Source organism: Tilletiopsis washingtonensis (assembly GCF_003144115.1).
Source record: "Tilletiopsis washingtonensis strain MCA 4186 unplaced genomic scaffold FA09scaffold_7, whole genome shotgun sequence".
NCBI classification, from domain to species: domain Eukaryota; kingdom Fungi; phylum Basidiomycota; class Exobasidiomycetes; order Entylomatales; genus Tilletiopsis; species Tilletiopsis washingtonensis.
The window spans coordinates 638,801-657,201 of record NW_020312004.1 but is presented as its reverse complement, the minus strand read 5'-3'; the positions used below and the strand labels follow the sequence as shown (position 1 = coordinate 657,201).

The following is an 18,401-nucleotide window of genomic DNA, read 5'->3' as shown; positions in this document are numbered from 1 at the left end:
CTGAGCATCTCGCACAGGCAGCGAGCGAACCTTGCCTCTCGCCCACCTCCACCCTCCTCCATACCCGCCATGGCCTCGTTCCGCCTCGCCCTCGCGCGGCCGCGTGCGTCGCTCGCCGCGCCCTCGCTCGCCCGCACGCTCGCCACGCCGGCGGCCGTGCCGCACCGGCCCTCGCACCGCGTGCTCATCCTCGGCGGCGGCGCGGCCGGCCAGGCCATCGCGCACCAGCTGACGCGCTCGGGGCGCTTCGCGGCGGGCGAGATCGGCGTCATCGACCCCTCCTCGACGCACGACTACCAGCCCGGCTGGACACTCGTCGGCGGCGGCCTCAAGCAGAAGGAGGAGCTGCGCCGCCCGCTTGCCGACCTGCTCGCTGACACGGCGGGCGTCGTGAGCCTGCTGCCGCACACCGTCACTGGCCTCAAGCCGGAGAGCAACGTCGTGCAGACGGAGAGCGGCGAGGTCGGCTACGAGCACCTCGTCGTTGCTGCGGGCATCGACTGCAAGTGGGACAAGGTGGAGGGCCTGGCCGAGGCGCTCAAGGTGCAGGGCAGCGGCGTCAGCAGCATCTACTCCTACGTGAGTCGCCGTTCCGCAGCTGCACCGGCGAGCCACACTCACACGACGCACAGGACACGTGCGACAAGCTCTTCCCGCAAATTGACCAGCTCAAGAAGGGCAAGGCCGTCTTCACGCAGCCGGCCGGCATCATCAAGTGCGCCGGTGCGCCGCAGAAGTGCGTGGCAGAGGTGGCGTCGGCGTCGCAGCACTCGAGCTGATCTCTCTGCAGGGCCATGTGGCTGGCAGAGGACCACTGGCGCTCGCACTCGCTGCGCCGCACCAACAACGCCGACTCGCCCGTCTCCGTCACGTTTGCGAGCGGCATGCCTTCGCTCTTCTCCGTGCCCAAGTACTCTGCCGCGCTGGACGTGATCCGCGAGGAGCGTGGCGTCGAGAAGCTGCTGCAGCACAACCTGATCCGCATCGACGGCCGCAAGGCCGTCTTTGCCGCCGGCGAGGGCGAGGTGACGCTCGACTTTGACCTGCTGCACGTGGCGCCGCCGCAGGGCCCGCGCGAAGTCTTTGCCAAGTCGGCGCTCGCTGATGCGGCTGGCTACATCGAGGTCAACAGCGGCACGCTGCAGCACGTGAAGCACAAGAACGTCTGGGCTGCCGGCGACGCCAGCAGCCTGCCCACGTCCAAGACGGTCGCTGCCATCACGGCGCAGGCGCCCGTCCTGGTCGAGAACCTGCTGAGCGTCATCGACGGCAAGGAGGCTGCCACGACGTACGACGGCTACACGAGCTGCCCGCTCCTCACCTCCTACGGCAAGGTGATGCTGGCCGAGTTCAAGTACGGCCTCGAGCCGAAGGAGACGTGAGTGCGCCGTGCCTCGCCTCCCTCACCCCGCTGACCTCGTGCCACAGCTTCACGCGCCTTTTCGGCATCGACCAGACGGTGCCGCGGCGGGCTTTCTACCACCTCAAGAAGGACTTCTTCCCGTCCGTCTACTACTCGTCGTTCATCAAGGGCACGTGGCAGGGCCCCAAGGGCTGGAGCCTCTCTGCGCCCTCGGCTCGCAGCTTCTCGAGTAGCGCGCGTCGCAGCTTCAGCACGTCGTCCGCCGCCGCTCGGGATCAGCCGGCCCGTCGCCCTCGCGACCCGCTGGCCACCTCGCCGCACGCCGTGCGCCACGCTCTTCCTTCCGGCGAGACGCTGATCGTGCGCGCTCCGCCGACGGCCGGCACGCCGCACTCCATTGCCGACTTTGGCGCGCGGCCCGCTCAGCCCGGTGCTAGCGCAGGCGAGCTGTTCAACGTGGCGCCGCACGCCGGCACGGGTGTGCTGCCGCCGCCGATCCGCGCGCCGAAGGTCGCGGCCAAGGAGCCGGAGCTCAATGAGCAGGAAATCACGGAGATCCGGCGGCTGCGCGCTGCCGACCCGACACTCAGCGCTCGGGCACTGTGAGTATCACTGCCTCTTGCTGCTGCTGCCACAGGGGTGCTGACGCCTGTGTTCCTCCACAGTGCCAAGCGCTTCAGCTGCAGCGCAACATTCATTCAGATTGTCGCGCCGTTGCCGAAGACAGTGCGGCGGGAGCTTGAGGCGGAGCGGTCGCTGTTCGACGACAGCATGGGCTTCAACAAGCGCAAGGCGAGCGTCGAGCGGCAGGAGCGGCGGGCACTCTGGTAGAGCGCCGTGCGTTGTACACAGCATCGTCATCATATAGAGTTCACCATCAGCTGTGCCAGCCCGCAGGGCCCATCTGTCATCATGAGGCGCAGCGCAGGCGCAAGAGTGGATTGCTGGTGTACAAGTGCTGCCGTCGCAGTGACTCTCGTCGCGTCTCTATATGTCCAGCGGCTACCGCACCTCGACTGCCACCTTGGCAGCCTCCTGCGCCGCAGCCACAGCCTGGTGGCTGACTGGCGGCTCCTCGATCTGGTCAGCCTGCGCAGGTGCAGCAGGTGCCGGCGTGCCGTCTCTTGCGCGCAGGCTGGCCTCCAGATACCGCTTGCCGCCGGCCCAGTGGTCGTTCCGTGCTGCCGGCGCGTCGGTCATGGCGCCCAGCTGTCCACCCACACCCACGGCGCCGCCGGCAGCGGCCAGCCGTTCTGCCTGCCGGTACGCCATGCCCTCCTCGACGGCGCGCCGCTCGCGAGCGTGGAAGCGCGCCGCCTCGCGGGCGCCGCCCGACTCGGCCACCTCGCCCCACGGCAGCCGCACGGGGAAGGTGGCGCCGAATGCGACAGCCTCGGCAACGGCGGCGCGCCGTGCGTGCTCGTGGGCCGCCCGCAGTGCGTAGAAGGTCGAGAGCGTGTGGTGGTACGCCGTCGAAAGAGAGATGCCCTCGCTCTTGTGCAGAGCGACGACGCAGGAGACGACGCTGCAGCAAACGGGTCAGCATGGAGGCAAAGGGCGACTGCCTCGTGATACGCCGCTACATCTTCCTGCCGAATGGAAGCGCTCTTGCAAGGCAAGCTTCTCACCAACCAAGCAGACTTGCCTCGTGCAGAGCAGCGAGCCTCTCGACGCGCTTCTGTAGCTCTGCTGCTCTCTGCCCCACCGCGACATATCTCCTTCATCGGCGGCCCCCGCAGCGACCACAGACTCACTCTTCGGCGCTCGGGTTGGGGCCCCAGTTGCGCAGGTCCACCACGCCCGGCTTGCTCATGACCTCCTTGGTCTTCTCCGCCTCGGTCAGGCTGCGCGGCCGCGCCGTCTCCCAGGGGTGGTCGTGGAAGAAGCGCCTCCGCACGCGGTCCTCGAGGTAGACGATCTTGCGCGGCGCCAGCGACGGCGCGGCCAGCTGCGGCAGGTCGGCGCGCGGCACGGCGGCGCGCGGCGGCAGCGGCGCCGGCGGGTGCAGCGCCAGCACGGGCAGCACGAGCGGCGCCTGCTTGAGGTAGTTGCCCTGCAGCAGCCGCGAGAGCGTCGACGGCAGCGTCTGTGCGATGCGCCGCGGCATGGTGGGCTGCGCGTGCGGGACCGGAGCGGGGAGCGAGATGTAGTGGGCAGGAAGGAGGGAGCGCGGCGCAGGTCGGACGAGGGCGACAATTGCAGCATCACGTGACGCGCGCACCCTGGCCGTGGCCGCTGCTCGAGCTGCTCCGCTCTCCTTCGCACCGCTCCACATCCACCCCCCCTCGGCCTGGCCCAGCATGTCCTCGACCCGCCGCATGCGCGGCACGGCAATACACCGCGCCCTGCTCATCGGCAGCACCGCGACGCCCCTATCGTCCGCCGAGCGCCTCACCGCGCCGCCCGACCACACGCACCGCTGGACCGTCGCCGTGCGCTCCGCCGCCTCGAACCCGCTGCCGACGCTGCCGGCGACGACGACGGGCATGCCTGTCGCCGCGGGCTCGTCCGCCGCTGCCTCGTCCAGCGTCATAGCTGCAGGCGCAGCGCAGGAGGAGGAGGGCATCAGCACGCGCGGCCGCGACCAGTCGGACTTCCACCGCTGCGCCGGCGGCAAGGACGACATCAGCCACTTCATCAAGCGGGTGCAGTTCAAGCTGCACGACACGTACGCTCATGCCACGCGCAGTGAGTCCTAGACAGACCGCCCTCGTTGTTGGAGCTCTGACACGTCTGCGCAGACATCGACCGCGCGCCTTTCCAGGTCACCGAGACGGGCTGGGGCGAGTTCGAGATTGCCATCAAGATCTTCTTCGTGCCCGAGAGCGGCGAGAAGCCGCTGCAGACGCACCATCACCTCAAGCTGCACCCGTGGCACCCCGTCTCGCGGCCTGTCGTGGCGCCGCCGCCAGCTGCGCCAACAGAGGCAGCGCCGACAGAGGGAGCCGCAGGCGCAGAGGCCGACGCCTCGGCGGACGTGAGCATGGCCAGCGTGGAGGAGAAGGCAGACGATGCGCAGCCGCAGCCGCAGGCAGAGTCATCGCAGCCAGCTGCGACGCAAGAGAGCAGCGAGTCGCAGTCGAAGCTCGTGGACCCGCCGCCGGTCGTGCACTCGTGGGCGTACGAGGAGATCGTCTTTCCGGAGCCGCTTGAGCCGTTCTACGACATTCTCATCGCGCACCCGCCGACGCCGTGAGTAAGGCGCCGCTGCATCTGCTCGGTGACTCCTGTCTGACGCCTTGCTCCTCTCAGGCTCTTCTCTAGCTCGGCGCAGGCGTTTGCTGATCCTTCGGCCTATCGTTCCTACCTCTCCTTGCTCTCTTCGCTGCCCGCCTCCGAGTCAGCCGGCGTCGGTTTCGCGCCGGACGCCCACCAGCTCGGCTCCGCAGCAGCAGCCTCAGGCACGCTCCTGCCACCGCATCCTCTGCACGCTTCGACCGGCGCTCTCTTCGATGCGCTGTCGCTCGAGGCCGTCGCGCACGAGGCCGACCGCCTCGACGCCGCCCGGACAATGGCGGTCAGAGAGCTCGAGGCATGCCGCGCGAAGCTCATCGAGAGCGAGAAGAAGCTACGCGAGGGCAAGAAGCGGCTGGAGAGCGGCATGGCTTGACGTCTCGCCGGTGTCTCCCCTCGCGCCCGCTCCGACTCGGGCCGTACTCCTCTGCAGCGCTTCCTTCGCCACGCCTCCCGGGTTCATCAGTCACGCATCGCCGCAATACCATCACAGCATCTCACATCCGTGACGCAGTCGTGCGCATTTCTCGGCCGACTGCAGCGCAGGCGCTCGTAGAGAGCGCCGCGGGTGACCGAGGTGGGGGGATCATGACGTGAAGGGGCTCGATAGGGGCGGGTTGTGTGTCTCTTGAGTCGGGGCATGACGTGTATAGGTGTTTGGGTGAGAGGATGAGGAAGCGCGAGCGCGGCGTGATGCGGCGGATTAGGCGCCACGACGCCGTCCGACGCTGGCATTCCAGTGCGCCCGCTGCAGCTGCGCAAAGTCGGCGCGCGAGAGGACGGGCGACGCGCCGCCTTCGGGCCAGGTCGGCGATGTAGCGCCGCTGTTGGGGTTCGAGAAGGCGCTGCCCTCGCTGCCTTCGCGGCTGCCGTGGCCGCCACGGTGCGCCCGGCGCGAGGTGAAGGGGTATGCGGGCGGCGAGATGGCGCCCGAGTTGGAGCCGCCGCGCGAACGCGCAGAGGCGTAGCCCGACGAGTTGCCAAAGCCGTACTCGCGCAGGCCTTCGGGCGCAAGCGGCGTCGAGCGGTCATATGAGGAGCCCAGCGGGTCGGGACGAATGCGCTCGCGCCCGGTAGGCACAGTGCGGCCGCCTTGCGACGAGAGCACATCGCTGGCTGGGCCAGTCGTGCTGGCCGAGTCCTCGGCGGAAGACGAGCGCGAGCGGCCCATCTCCACGATGCCGGCGGCGCCAGCAGCGGCGCTCAGCGTGCCAAGCGGCGCCGAGCCGCTGCCGAGGGAGATGGTGTGGCCGCGCGGCGACCGCGGCGAGGCGTTCTGCTGGGCGAGCGCCGAGGATTCGACCTTGCGCTGGTAGCCACGGCCAGGGCCAGTCGACGAGCGATGCGAGCGCGCGCCGTTGCCGCCGCTCGAACGCGAGCCGTCCCGCTGCGGCGGCGAGGCAGCGCGAAGCACGTCGTTGGCCACCTCGTCGCTGCCGCTGTCCTCGCCCGAGCTGCTCTCGTCGTCACCATCGCCGCTCTGATCCGCAGAGATCGGCTCGGGTGCGGCGTTGTTCGAGTTCCAGTCCTGCGAGCCTTGGATGCCGGACATGCCTCCTGCGCCCGCACCAGCACCGCCGCCCCAGTTGCGGTACGGGCCGCCCGATTGCGTGCCTTGTGCGCTCAGCGACGGCGTAGCCTGCACGCCACGAGAGTTGTGCGCTTCGCGCGTGCGGCGGTAGGCCGCGCCGCTGGGCCGGCCGAGCGAGCCGATTTCGTCCCATGCGTTCGTGTAGCTGAGGTCCTTCGGCAGGCCGCGCTGCGGCGCCTCGGCCGGCACGGAAAACGAGCGTTGGGCGAACGTCGGGCTCGTCGTCGACGCAGCCTGCAGGCTCTGCTCGTGTGCGCCTGTGCCGGGCGAGACGCTTGGCGGCTCCTCGTCCGGCCAGATGCGCGAGCCAGGGCGGCCGGCGCCTCGCTGCTCCCACGGGAACACGGGCTTGACTGCGCTCGGATCCGGGCGCGTCGAGGCGAGGTTGTCGAACCAGTGCTCGCGCTGCAGCTTCTCCATCGCCCGGCGCCGGCTCTTCTCCGCCGCAGCGTTGCCCGTCTCCGGCTGGAAGAAGGCCGCCTTGCCCTGCGGTCCGTCCGCCGCTGGCCGGTCCCACGCGTTCTCGTAGTAGGCGTCCGGCGGCGCCCGCATCTGGTACGACGAAGCGCCGACGTTTTGCGGCGGAGGCTCGACGGCCGGGTTCCACGAGAGGTACGGCGCCTCCCACGGCTCCGTAGGCGAGCCAGATGGGTCTTGCTGTTGTTGTTGCTCGCGCGGCGAAGACGGGCCGGAGCCTTGTGGCGAGGCGTGCCGCGGCGAGGCAGACGGCGGCGGGCTGGAGCGAGGCGTGGCGTCGTCGTCGCTGTCGCCGGGCACCTCCCAGGCGCCCGGATTCGGCGCGAGCAGGCTGGCACGGCCCATCAGCGGCAGACTGAAGTACTGGCCCGGACGGCCAGGCGCAGCGATCGTGCTCGCTTCGGCCTGACCGGCGCCTTGGAACATGCCCTTGAGATCGTCGACGCTGCCTGGCCCAGTCGGCACGTCGTGGGCCTCCGCACCGGCGTCCCATGCCGCCTGGTAGGTCGGCACGCGGAAGGGCTCTTCAACGACCTCGACGCCGCGCGACGTGTGGATGACGCGGACGGACGGCCCGGAGCTGCGAGCAGCAGAGGGCACCGCCGTCTCGTAGAAGCTATGCCATGCGTGCAGGAGCGCCGTGTAGTCGTTTGGCGCGGCGGCGTCCGGCACGGGCGTCGATGGCCGCGGCTGAGACCAGGGCTTGTGCGCGCCGATGAAGTGCGCAACGTGAATGGAGCGTCCGTACCGCGCATACGCAGGCGCGTAGCTGTCGGATGTCGTCAGCACAGCAGGACAGCAGCGGCCGCTGATAGGCACCGCAGACGGCGACTCACGTGTACCCGCCATTAGGCGTCGCATTGTAGCCAAAGCTCAGCCGGTCCCAGCCTCCGCCCTCGCCCTCATCGCCGCGCCCGCGCTCGCCACCAAAGTACTCGTTCAGCAGGCCCTGGTCCGCGCCGTCCCACGTGCCGCGCGTCGCGGCCAGGACCTGCAGGGCGCCAAACGTCGCCTCGCTTGGGGTGAGGAGCAGAACGCCGGAGTTGAAGCAGTCTGGCCAGCCGACGTCTGGTGCGGCGTAGAGTGGCGATTGCGGCTGGGCGAAGAGGTGGTGCAACGAGCGCTGGCGGCAGCACGTCAGCCCTCGGCGCGACAAGAGCGACGGCTGGCACGACTCACAAGCGCGATGGTGTCGGCATCAAGGAAGAGTACACGCTCGTAGCCCGTCAGCCGCCAGGCGTGCAGCTTCGTGAGTGCTGCACCGCTGCCCTCGCCAAGATCGGGTCGGCCTGAGTAAAGGACGTGTCAGCTCCAGGGCTCAGAGACAGGACGGACAGTAAGGCTGAAATGCTCAAGGCGCTTTACAGGTCTTTCTACAAGCTGACGACAAGACGGACGCCCTCGCACCCGCCTCTCTGCTGCTTCGAGTCACTCACCAAGCAGGGCCAAGTTCTTGGCCGCCTCGCGCCGAATCTGTCTGCCCACCTTTGCCTGCTCTGCCTCGTCGTTGGGATCCGGCGCAGCAACGCCGGCATCCTTGACCCTGCGGTCTGCCTCGTCGACGACGGCGCTGGCGATGCTGAGCGGCTCGACGCCGACCACCCGATCGTACGCAGCGGCGAGGGAACGCAGCGAGCGCGGGCTGAGCGTGACTGGCGTGGCGAGGACGAGAGTGTGGATCTCTGCGCGCGACGGAGCGTCTGCGAGCGAGTGGCGCAGCGAGGCAGCGAGCGCCAGGGCGCCGGGCAGGTAGGCGTCCGAGGTGAGGAGCGTCGCAATGGCAAAGCGTGCCAGCGCGCCGGAGCCATTGCCCCGCCCACTACTGCTGCTGCTGCTGCTGCCGCTGCCGCCGCTGCCGTGGGCCGGCGCAGGACGGACAGCCATGCTGGCGAAGAGTGTGTGTGAGGGTGCAGCGGGCTGCGTCTGCTGCAGCGCACAGCACGATGGGATGGAGGATGGAGTTGGGGAGAGAAACACAACAGGCAGCTGTCGGTGCGGCAAACTCTTGCCGGCGCGCCCAAGCCTGGTGCGCGCCAGGCGGTGGCGGCGCACACTAGACTCGCGGCCTGCCGTGGCGCTTCGCGTGCTGCGCGCGGTTGATCCGGAAGGATGGATGGGCGCGGCAGGCGCGCTGTGTCGCGGCGCGCGCCCATTCCGCGGCCGGGGCGAGCTGTTCTGCATGCGCTCTCCTCGCTCTGCCTCTCCTCAGCCCTCTCCTCGGAGCGCATACACGACATGCAGGCTAAGCGATGACCATTCGCTGCGCCGCAGCTACGTCGTCCTGATCATCCAGCTGCACAAGAAGAAGGGGTGCGCCAGGCGTCGGTGCGGCTTCGGCCAGCGTTCGACCTCGTGCTTTGTTCGACGCACCCCACCGCGCTCTCGACTCCTGTCTGTTTGAGGTGCCTGGTCTCAGGGGCCGGACAACAGCATGCGAGAACCTCTCGCTCTCCCCTCTCTCGCTCATCGCAGGAACGACGGGCGTCCTGCGCTCGAGTCACGGCGTCACAGAGCGGGCCTGCAGGTGCTTCTATTCGCGATAACCAATCTCTCCTGTCGCCGCACCTCAGCGCCGCCGGCGTAGACATTCGCCGCCGCACACCATCTCCTCGTCGGCGCTGCTGCTGCATGCTGCGCCTCTCGTCTCGCGGGCGCTTGGAAGAGCAGCTGGCTTCGATGCGGCCCCGGAGGGATGAGGGCGTGCGGCGTCGGCGCGCCATTTGCTGCGCCGAGCGTCTTCGGATGCGGCCGCCTCGGCGCCGGTGTGGCGCCACAGGATCGACGCCGCGCCGGCCGACCGGCAGCCACGACGGTGCTTTGGGGCGCTCGGTGTGCCCGCGGCGCTCCGCACACGGCAGCCAATTTGCAGCTCCGCCCCAGATCTCCCTTCGCTGCGCGGCAAAGGGCGTCGAGAGGCCTTCTGTGCAGGCACGAAGGCCCTCTGCAAGCCATCAACAAGATGCACGACGGACGACGGAGAAGCAGAAGCACAGGAGCAGCAGCATATGCGGAGACCCAGCTCAGGAGAGCATGGAAGGACGAGCATGCTGTGCATCCGGCCGCCGCATGCTGCGTTGCCTGTTCGCAGACTCCGAACGCATCGCATCGAAGCGCGAGGCACGCCAGACGGCCCGAAGATTTCGCATCTGCGCTGAGCGGCTGGATGGCGAACCCGAATGCAACAGCTCGCTGGCCGGGGCGGGCGGGCCAGCTCCTGGCTTGAGGGGCACTACGAACAAGCCGCACCGCCGAGGCCGAGCCGTCGGCAGCCGAGGCATGACCACATGCTGGTCACACCTGCATGGCCCGCGTCGGCAGCAGGCGGAAGTACCAGCACATGCACCATGCGCATCGGTGCCAAGAGAGACGGTCGCGAGCGGTGCGGCACGATGCACGACGCTGCAGCACGGGAAGGTGTCGCGCTTCTCCGCGTCGGACCGGGCCCCGCCGGAGTGGATGCACCGTCGATGCAGCCGCGATCGGCCCACGTTTCGCCGCCCCCACAACGGGGACAAGACGCCCGGTCCGTCCCGTCCCGTCATGCAGCCCCGAGACCTCGAAGATCAGCCGCTGTGGATGGCAAAATATTATTGCGGGGGGTATCAGAAGATGGAGAGGAGCTTGGACACGCCGCCGAGGCCCTCGATGTGCAGCGGCAGGCTCTGCGCATAGTCAAACACGGGAATGCTGAAGCCCTGCAGCTCGACCTTGGCCTGCACGTCGAGCTCGAGCGTCAGCTGGCCGCGCTCGGCAAGGAACGTCTTGACGAGCTTGTCGAGCGACTGCGCCAGGCGCACGTCGATCTTGCCGCTCTGCGTGCCGGGCGCCGTGGGCGTGCCGGGTGCGATGCGCAGCGGCGCATCGCGCACAAAGGTGCACTGCGCACTGCCGAACGGCGCACCGCGGAACGTGGCGGCAAACGACAGGCTGCACAGGTCGATGGGCACGGCGAGCGGGTTGCGCACCACGTACGTCGCCTCGACAGTCGAGTGCGTGAGCACGCTGGGGCCCAGCTGCACCGAGATGCTCTCGAGCAGCTCGTGCAGCATGGGCTTGAGCGTGAACTCCATGCGGATGCGCGAAAGGGCATCGCGCAGCACCGGCAGCTCCGTCGACTCGTCGTCGCCGCGCACCTGCAGCACCGTGTTGCGGCCGCTCAGCAGGTTCGACGGCAGGTCGCGCACCCGGTCCTCGCGCGCCGGCGAGTAGCGGAACTCGACGCCGTGGATGGCCACGGGCCCGCCAGGCATGTCGAAGGAGCCACTGGCGATGAGCGCGCGTCCGACGAAGGTGTCGCGCAGGTACACGCCCATCGACAGGCCCGTGTCCGGCAGACGGATGTGCATCGACGTCGAGGGGTTGTTGAGGAAGAGCGAGAACGTCACGCGCAGATACTCGGGGTTCGCGTCGACGACCTGGAAGTTGCTGTACTGCAGCGGACTCTCGCGCAGGCTGTTGAGGCCGGCCACGCGGATGCGATGTGCTCGGCCCAGGTCGACTGTGACCGGCAGCTCGCCGAGGGTCGTTGCAACTCGCACATGCGCTGTGCCACGCAGGCTGATGCGAGTCGTGCCGCTGTCGCCGGCGTCGAAGACGTGCGAGACCAGATCGGCCATCATCGCCTCGTCGTGCGTGTGCAGCTCGAAGCGCTCGAGGCCCAGCGTAAAGGTGCCCTTGGCGCCGCCGTCGTCGGAGCGCGCGTGCTCGTCGCTGATCACGCCTTCGCGCGTCTTGGCCCGGCCGACGACGACGTCGTCGAAGATGACCTCGACGTCCGCAGAGGTGGTCACGGGTCGCAGCTCGATGGGGTAGGGCAAGCTGTAGTCGATCAGAATGTCGGTCGCGGTGATGACGGGCGGGCCGTTGGCGGGGAACGAGGCGTCGAGCTTGCCGACGTCGACGCCGTCGACGAGGCGCAGCGGCTCCTGCTGCAGTGTCGCCGACAGAGAGAAGGAGGCGAGCGCACAGTCCAGCCACGACAGACGCTGCGGCTCGCTTGTGGCGCGACGCTTGCCTGCCGCGCCGCCGACAGCCGCAGGCGGCGGCTGTGCCCAAGCTCGAGCGCCCCGCAGACCGAGCTTCACTTCCCTTCCGGCGACGAGAGAGCTGATCATCTCGCCCAGCTTGGGCAGGACAATTTCGCGATCTGCGTCCTCCTGGAGATAGACGAGGCCACGCGCCTCGAGCGGCGTCTCTCCATATGGCTCGATGACCACATCCTCCAGAGCCAGCTGGCCGACTTGCGCACCGTCGTAGGACAGCGCCAGCTCGAGACGCGCCAGCTTGATCGTCATGTCGCTCGGATTGACCAACGTGACGCCGGCGCAGATCTGAAATGCGCCGTTGTTCGTGCCTGCTGTGCTCTGCAGTGCGGCCTGCAGCAGACTGCCGCCTGCTGCCGGTGGGCGAGCCTCGCCCAGTACGCTGAAGTGCGTTACGCTAAGGTCAGGGAAGCCTCCGAGGCCGGCGAGCTTGATCGTCTTGTTCAACGGCGTCAAGAACTCCACGCCACCGGCGGTGATGACGACGTGCTGGGCTTGCAACTCGAACGCCGCGGTGTGCTCCTGGAGCAGGGCTGCCGCGACGGCGCCGAAAGCCTCTGTCGCACCCGCGCCGGTGGGCGGAGCGAGACGGACATCTGTGCGCACAGCTTCGAGCATGCCGGGCTCGACTGCAACGCTGCCGGAGATAAAGAGGCGAGCCACCTTCTTGCCGTCGCGGAAGAGGTCTGCTGGCTCGTCGAAGCGGATGGAGGCTGCGAGCGGGCCGAAGTTGACAAGACGCAGGCCTGCGCTCGCCACGATGCCGTCCTCATCCATGCCGTGCACCACAACGGCGACGAGCTGCACCTCAGCCCGCTCGGCCAGCGCACCGACGAAGGGTGCACCCACCGACGGAAGCAGTGCAGCCGAGCTGGCCGTGCTGAGCGCAATCGGAAGCCGCCGCTGAGTGAAGCGCAGAGTACCAGGGATGCGGTAGTCGCCTAGTCTGGCAGTGGCGTTCACATGCGCAGTCACGCGCAAGTCCGCGAGAGCCCGGGAGAGCAGCGACGCCAGGTCTCGCGAAGGGTCTGCGTCGCCGCTTGCACGAGGACCCTTGGCGCGCGAGGATGCGACGCTGTTGCGTTTGGAGCCGTGCGGTGTCTTGCCAGCCGTGCCGCCGCCAGCGCACAGCTCATCGAAGAGCTCCTCGAGCGACTCGCCGATGTCAACGCCCCGCGTCTGCGCCGTCCGCCGCATGATGGCGATGAGCACGTTGGGATCGCGGTTGATCTCGATGGGCAAGCTGGTCGCGACACCCTCGCCTCCAGCCGGGAGCCGCAGCCCATCCCACGAAGTCGGCGTCTGGATCATCGCGAGCTCGAGCTCGCTGCCGCCTTCGCCGGGCAGCTCGGTCGCTAGCGCTTGGACCGAGAGAGACTCGACGTGGATGTCTGCACCAAAGCTGTTGTGAAGCGTGGCGCGCGCCACGCTGGAGCCGCCGGCAGCCCCGTTACTGTTGCGCGAAGCTGTAGACACACCTCGCTCGAGCCTTGGAGAGGCAGGGGTTGGCCGAGCTGCCATCGCTGCACCCTCCACACGCAGCTCTGCGCCGTCGAGCAAGCGCGAGCGGTCGCCCAAAGCTGGCACCCGTGCGTCGATTTGCGCGCCTTTCAGCGCCGCGGCGAGCCAGGCAACAGGCGAGGCGCCGCCATTGCTCTCCTGTGCAACGGCACAGATTTCGATCGGCTCGTCCTGCAGCAGCGAGGAGAGCAGGTTTGCGCCTGCCGCATAGGCCAAGGATGCTGGCGAATCCGAAGCAGAGCCTGCAGGCGGCTCCGCTGGGAGAATGACAAAGCCTTTCGCAGTGACCTTGTTTGTGCCGGGCCGTAGCGGCGTTGATGCGAGTGTAAGCGAGCCGAGGCTGACCATGCTGCCTTTCGCAGAGGGTGAGCACAGAGAGAAGCGAAGCTCGCCAGGCTCGAAGGTCAACGCCGGGCTCTGCGACGGGTTGACGAGAGAGACGGAGGCGCTGAGCTCGATGCCCTCACGCGCATGGCCAGCCACGATCTGGAACTCGCCGATCTCGAGGGGCGCTCCGGGTGTTGAGACAGGCGCTGTGGTCTGTGAAGATGTCCCGACCGCAGACGAGCTTGCTCGTGATGAGCTGGCCCGCGACAGCCAGGAGCGGCGCTTGCTGTGCTTCTCCGAGGCGCTGAGATCCGATGCGCGTGTGCGGACCGGCATCGATGGGAGGCCCAAGGAGCCTGCTGACGCTCCAGAGGCGCCTGGAAGCTGCAGCACGCCACCGAGTCCGGCCAGGCCCCCAAGCGGCACGATCTTCTCCAGGCTGAGCCCGGAGAATTTCATGCCGTAGGCCTTGATCTCGGCGCCGCGAGCACGCAGCACGAGCTGCTGCGGCTCGCCCTCTGCTGGTGCGGCAAGGAGCGTGCGGACGAAGCGCGAGAGCGCCTCGCTACCGCCAGCCGGCGTGCGGATTGTAAGCTCGATCTCTGCACTAGCCGCACCCGGCACGGCACTGGGCCGCAGGCGAAAGGGAGGGATCTCGGCGTGCGCGACGAGGCAGCTGCCGGTCTCTGGCAGCAGAGACGGAGTGCTGCTCGAGCTGGCCCTCTTGCCGCTCTTGCTGCTGCTCGCGGCCGAGGCATGCTCGATCCAGTGCAGCTCCGTGCTCTGCGCCGGCAAGCACACCTTGACCTTAACGAGCGGGAGCGGCCCAGTGCCGATGTTCGACAGGCGCAGCTTGGCGCGCGCCTGGAAGCCCGTGTCGCTGAGCGAGTGGACGTGCAGCTCGGCGATGTCGAGGCGTGCGCGGTGCAGCAGCCGGTCGACGAGCGCCCGCACCGCCGGCACGCGCGAGAGGCCCGTCGTCTTTGGCGGCGCGCCGGCGGCGCCGGGAGGCGTGTCGGTGGAGGTGGCCATGGTGAGGTGGTGGTGGTGGGATGAGAGGCTGCGCCGCTCTGCCGCTCTGGCAAGATGAGGCAAGCTCATCTCCGCTCCGTGCCTGACCGCATCGGCATTCAGCCGCTCAGGCGGGCCTCCTGCTCAGGGTGCTGCGCTGCTGAGCAGAGGAGCGTGAAATGGTCCGCGTCCGTGAGACCGAGACGTGGCGCCGCACCTGGAATGAACGGCGATCATGCATCTTGCAGAGAGCGCCCGAGCGCGCAGCAGCGCTGCCCCACGCAGAGCATGCCCCTTGGCTGCTTGCAGCAGAAGAGCAGAGGAAGCTTGCCCTTGGTCATGGCAGACACGGAGCGTCGCCGGAGAGAGCGGGGTTAAGCGGCGCCGCCTCGGGCGCAGATCAGCCGCCAAAAAGGCAGCAACGCGCGTCATCGCGCCGCTGCCGCCGCTCTGCTGCGCTGCTGCTGCGCACGACTCTTTCTGCGGATCTGCCGCCGCTCCGCCGCTTTCAGCGCGAGGCATCCTCGTGCTGATGTGCTGCGCTCCGTGCTGCTCAGCGCTGCCTTGTGCACGCTCCCCGCAATCGCGGTCCTCGTGAGAGGTAACCGCTGCGCTCTGATGAGCATCTTGGAGCGGCATGCTGCGCAGAGCATGCTTGTCCGAGCGCCAGCCCTCAGAGGGCCTGAAGGTGCGCCCTTGGCTTGGCGAGGGCTCGATGCTGGACGTGCGAAGCGCTGACGGAGCCGGGCTGCGGCTGTCGGTCAAGCACACGGTGCTCCGGACGCAATCAGACTTCGAGCACACACAGGACACTCCGCGCGAGGGGGCACATGTGTCTGGCGGACGATCAATCGCAAGCGAGGATCTTGATAGGGCGGCAGCGGAGGGGGCGTGCAGACCGCCATCGCAGCCGCTGCTTCTGGCTGCGCGATGCCGTCGCACCCACCACGTGGAGCTCGCCGAGGCGGTCGCACGCTACGAGCTATCGCGACGTTGGTGCTGCACTCAGCGCCAGGTGCAGCATGCAGAGGCTGGCGGCTGGTGGCTTCGGAGGGCAACGTGGTCCTTCGGAGCAAAGGCCGGCCGTAACCTCTGCATGCTGGCGCTGCATGCTGCAAGATGCGAGTCATGGTGACGCTCCCCGTGTGCCTCTCGTGGGCAGCAGCCCACAAGGCCAGCTGCTGCAAGCAGGACGCAGGGTTCAGCTGTAGGTGCATGTGCCTCCCCGTCAGGTGCAGCTTAGGGCCGAGGTGCACGGTGCATCCTGCATCGCGGATTCGCGGCGCGGCGCGTCCAGCCAACGAGGAGAGGCGGAAGAGCGCCACGCGGTCGGTGCGGCGGGAGACGCGATCTCGCGGCTTGGCTGGGGCTCCGCAGCTGCCTTCGTTCCTGACCCTCATCCGGCGCCGGCTGGGCAGCTGCTGCTTCGCATCTCACCACTCGCACCCGCCGTGCGCACCATCCTTCCACATACTCGTCCGTGCACCCTCCTCGCTCGTCCCATAGCTGCTCTTCCCGCCGGCCAGTCGCTGCGCACCCGGCCGACGCAGATCTTGTGCACTTTTCGCACGCCGACCTCCACGTCGCACGCCGCGTCGTCGTCTGGCCAGCCAGCTCTGCTGCCGCAGAGACCCGGGCGCCGGCTCGCATCGTCACCGCAGCTACCCGCTGCACTGCTGCTCCAGAGATGCTCAGCTACGAGCACTCGCTTGCCGAGGCGTCGGCCAGCGCCTCGCGGCCCGCCGTCGCCGCCGCGACGGGGCATGATGCGGGCGCCGCGGCGAGGGGCCCGAAGCTGAGCTGTCTGCCGTGGTGAGCGCTGCCGAGAATGTCTTGGTAGCCCTGTCGCTGATGTGTGTGCGCCTTTGCGTAGCCGCAAGCGCAAGTCGAAGTGCGACCGCGGCGAGGTGAGTCAGGTTCTGTGCCCGCGCCAGGCCCCGGCGCTGACGCGTGGGCACTCAGCCATGCTCCTCGTGCGTGCTGCGTAGCACCGAGTCGTTCTGCTACACCGTCTCTGAGCTGCCCGAGGGCTCGGCCGTGGCGTCGCGGTCGAGCAAGATCATCGGAGATCGGCAAGCGGGCAATGGCGGGCCCACCAACGGCGCCGCGCGCGAAGACGCGAGTCCCAACAGTGCCAACAGCATCGACCGCAGCCCGCGCGACGAGCTGCCGGGTGCACCTCGCAGCGCAAAGCGCAGCCGCTTGAACACAAACGAGTTCTCTGCACGACCTCCGTCGGCGACAGAGACGCCGTCGCCTCGGCCTCACCCGCCTCCCACGCCCTCGAGCTCGAGCCATACAGGCAGGAGCACGGCTGGCGCGGCAGATCTAGCGACTGTGCGCTCGATGCTCAGCTCTATCCGCTCGAATCTGGAGAGTGTCGAGAAAGCTGTGCCAGCGCTGGCTTCGGCCTCGTCTGCAGTGCCAGAAGCGACAGGGAGAGACTTGCGGTGGGCAGATCTGGCGCCGCACTTGCCGTCCCCCGACGACTGCATGACGCTGTTCCAGTGCTTCTTCAGCGAGGTGAGTTGCAGCGCTCTCGGCGCGTGGGCTCGCACGCTGACGGCCGTGCATAGCTGGACTGGCATGTCTCGTGCCTGCATTCCGGCACCTTCTACTGGGTCTGGCACCAGCTGCAGGCCGGGCATCGCATCTCGCGCTACTCAGCGACCATCTTCTACACTGTTGTCGCGCTCACGCTGGCGCTGCGACCGACAGCGCACAAGGCGGCACGCATCACGAATGCGCCGCACTCGCACAGCGAGTACGCGGAGCGTGCGCACCAGCTGCTGCAGCCACAAGGCGGACCCGAGGACACTGGCCTGAACTTCACGCGTCTGCAGGCAGAGACGTGCATCTGCCTCTATCAGGTGCTGGCGGGAGGGCATGACGGCAGCGAGAAGGCGTGGTACTACGTCGGCGCTGCCATCCGGCGGGGCAAGGCTCTGCAGCTCTTTGATGAGGGCCACTGGCGCGCGTGGGAGATGAGGTACGTCGAGTCGACACCCAGCCAGCGCAACGTCCTTACACTCCTCACAGCGCGCTGCAGAAGGAGCTCTGGCGGCGCGTCGCTCACGATCTCGCGACGCTTGACCGCTGTGAGTCTCGCAGCCAAAGGCTAGCATGTCGCACGTGGCTGACCACACATCACAGGGCTGGGCGTGCTGTATCAGCGTGCGATGGATCTCGATGCGCCGATTGCTGTCGAGCAGCCCGAGTACGTGTCGGCAGACTGCTGGGACACCACGACGGGCGCGCGCATCGAGCCCAGCACCGCCTCGCCGAACTCTTCGGCCTATCTCGTCTCGCGCAACCAGTATTCGGAGCTGATTTTGCAGCTGCATCGCTTCCTGCGCACGCTGGCCAACACGCCGCCAGCAGAGCGATATGCCTCCGCACTGGCCATCGACGCGCGCTTCGTCGAGTCCGATGCCCGCCTGCCGTCCGAGCTGCGCTTCGAGAACGCACGCGCCAACATGACGCCCAACGACCCGGCCAGCCACGTCACCGCAGCGCAGGCCATCGTGCGGCACTGCAGCACGCGCTACCTGCGCTGCAGCCTCATGCGCCCCTTCCTGCTCGACCGCGCGGCGCCTCCGAACCTCCGGTATGCGGCGCTCGAGCACGCGCGCAAGATCCTCGAGACGATGCCGACTCTGTGAGTGCCGCTTTGCTCAGGCACGTTGACGCTGCTGACGCGCGGTGACAGCGTCACGCTCGCGTCGTGCCCCTGGGTCGCGTTCCAGACGAGCTGGAACAGCCAGCATCTCTTCGTCGCCGCCACGACGTTCGCGACAATGTTCCTGGACGACAGCAACGACAAGCAGATGTGGCC

General features: G+C 68.3%; 8 protein-coding genes across 8 annotated transcripts; 4 read left to right on the top strand and 4 right to left on the bottom strand.

The window, feature by feature from the left end:
* Positions 1-69: 69 nt before the first annotated feature.
* Positions 70-2,312, top strand: FA09DRAFT_342944 (FAD/NAD(P)-binding domain-containing protein; the record flags this gene model as incomplete). The annotated part of the gene is made up of 5 exons (XM_025744565.1): positions 70-579; positions 633-736; positions 791-1,378; positions 1,429-1,965; positions 2,029-2,312. 5 exons carry the CDS (start codon positions 70-72, stop codon positions 2,192-2,194), a joined length of 1,905 nt encoding a protein of 634 aa, XP_025599464.1. The 3' UTR covers positions 2,195-2,312.
* A 419-nt stretch (positions 2,313-2,731) lies between these two features.
* On the bottom strand, positions 2,732-3,470 carry FA09DRAFT_286062 (hypothetical protein; the record flags this gene model as incomplete). Its single annotated transcript, XM_025739895.1, has 2 exons — positions 2,732-2,888; positions 3,118-3,470. Coding segments are annotated over 2 exons (510 nt in total), but the record flags the coding sequence as incomplete, so codon positions are not given.
* A 165-nt stretch (positions 3,471-3,635) lies between these two features.
* On the top strand, positions 3,636-5,105 carry FA09DRAFT_329117 (yeats-domain-containing protein). Its single transcript, XM_025742040.1, has 3 exons — positions 3,636-4,051; positions 4,105-4,555; positions 4,616-5,105. Exons 1-3 carry the CDS (start codon positions 3,664-3,666, stop codon positions 4,971-4,973), a joined length of 1,197 nt encoding a protein of 398 aa, XP_025599462.1. The 5' UTR covers positions 3,636-3,663; the 3' UTR covers positions 4,974-5,105.
* A 195-nt stretch (positions 5,106-5,300) lies between these two features.
* On the bottom strand, positions 5,301-8,549 carry FA09DRAFT_337896 (nucleotide-diphospho-sugar transferase; the record flags this gene model as incomplete). The annotated part of the gene is made up of 4 exons (XM_025744044.1): positions 5,301-7,434; positions 7,502-7,788; positions 7,845-7,954; positions 8,102-8,549. 4 exons carry the CDS (start codon positions 8,547-8,549, stop codon positions 5,301-5,303), a joined length of 2,979 nt encoding a protein of 992 aa, XP_025599461.1.
* A 599-nt stretch (positions 8,550-9,148) lies between these two features.
* Positions 9,149-10,019, bottom strand: FA09DRAFT_244520 (hypothetical protein). The gene has a single exon (XM_025739658.1). The coding sequence runs from the start codon at positions 9,769-9,771 to the stop codon at positions 9,232-9,234; it is 540 nt and encodes a 179-aa protein (XP_025599460.1). The 5' UTR covers positions 9,772-10,019; the 3' UTR covers positions 9,149-9,231.
* A 219-nt stretch (positions 10,020-10,238) lies between these two features.
* On the bottom strand, positions 10,239-14,716 carry FA09DRAFT_329114 (hypothetical protein). Its single transcript, XM_025742039.1, has one exon. It carries the CDS (start codon positions 14,585-14,587, stop codon positions 10,268-10,270), a length of 4,320 nt encoding a protein of 1,439 aa, XP_025599459.1. The 5' UTR covers positions 14,588-14,716; the 3' UTR covers positions 10,239-10,267.
* A 932-nt stretch (positions 14,717-15,648) lies between these two features.
* On the top strand, positions 15,649-16,163 carry FA09DRAFT_244351 (hypothetical protein). The gene has a single exon (XM_025739656.1). It carries the CDS (start codon positions 15,686-15,688, stop codon positions 16,070-16,072), a length of 387 nt encoding a protein of 128 aa, XP_025599458.1. The 5' UTR covers positions 15,649-15,685; the 3' UTR covers positions 16,073-16,163.
* FA09DRAFT_244460 (hypothetical protein) lies at positions 16,164-18,363 on the top strand. The gene is made up of 6 exons (XM_025739657.1): positions 16,164-16,378; positions 16,440-16,473; positions 16,529-17,089; positions 17,143-17,555; positions 17,606-17,664; positions 17,720-18,363. The coding sequence occupies exons 1-6, from the start codon at positions 16,254-16,256 to the stop codon at positions 18,226-18,228; spliced, it is 1,701 nt and encodes a 566-aa protein (XP_025599457.1). The 5' UTR covers positions 16,164-16,253; the 3' UTR covers positions 18,229-18,363.
* Positions 18,364-18,401: the final 38 nt, after the last annotated feature.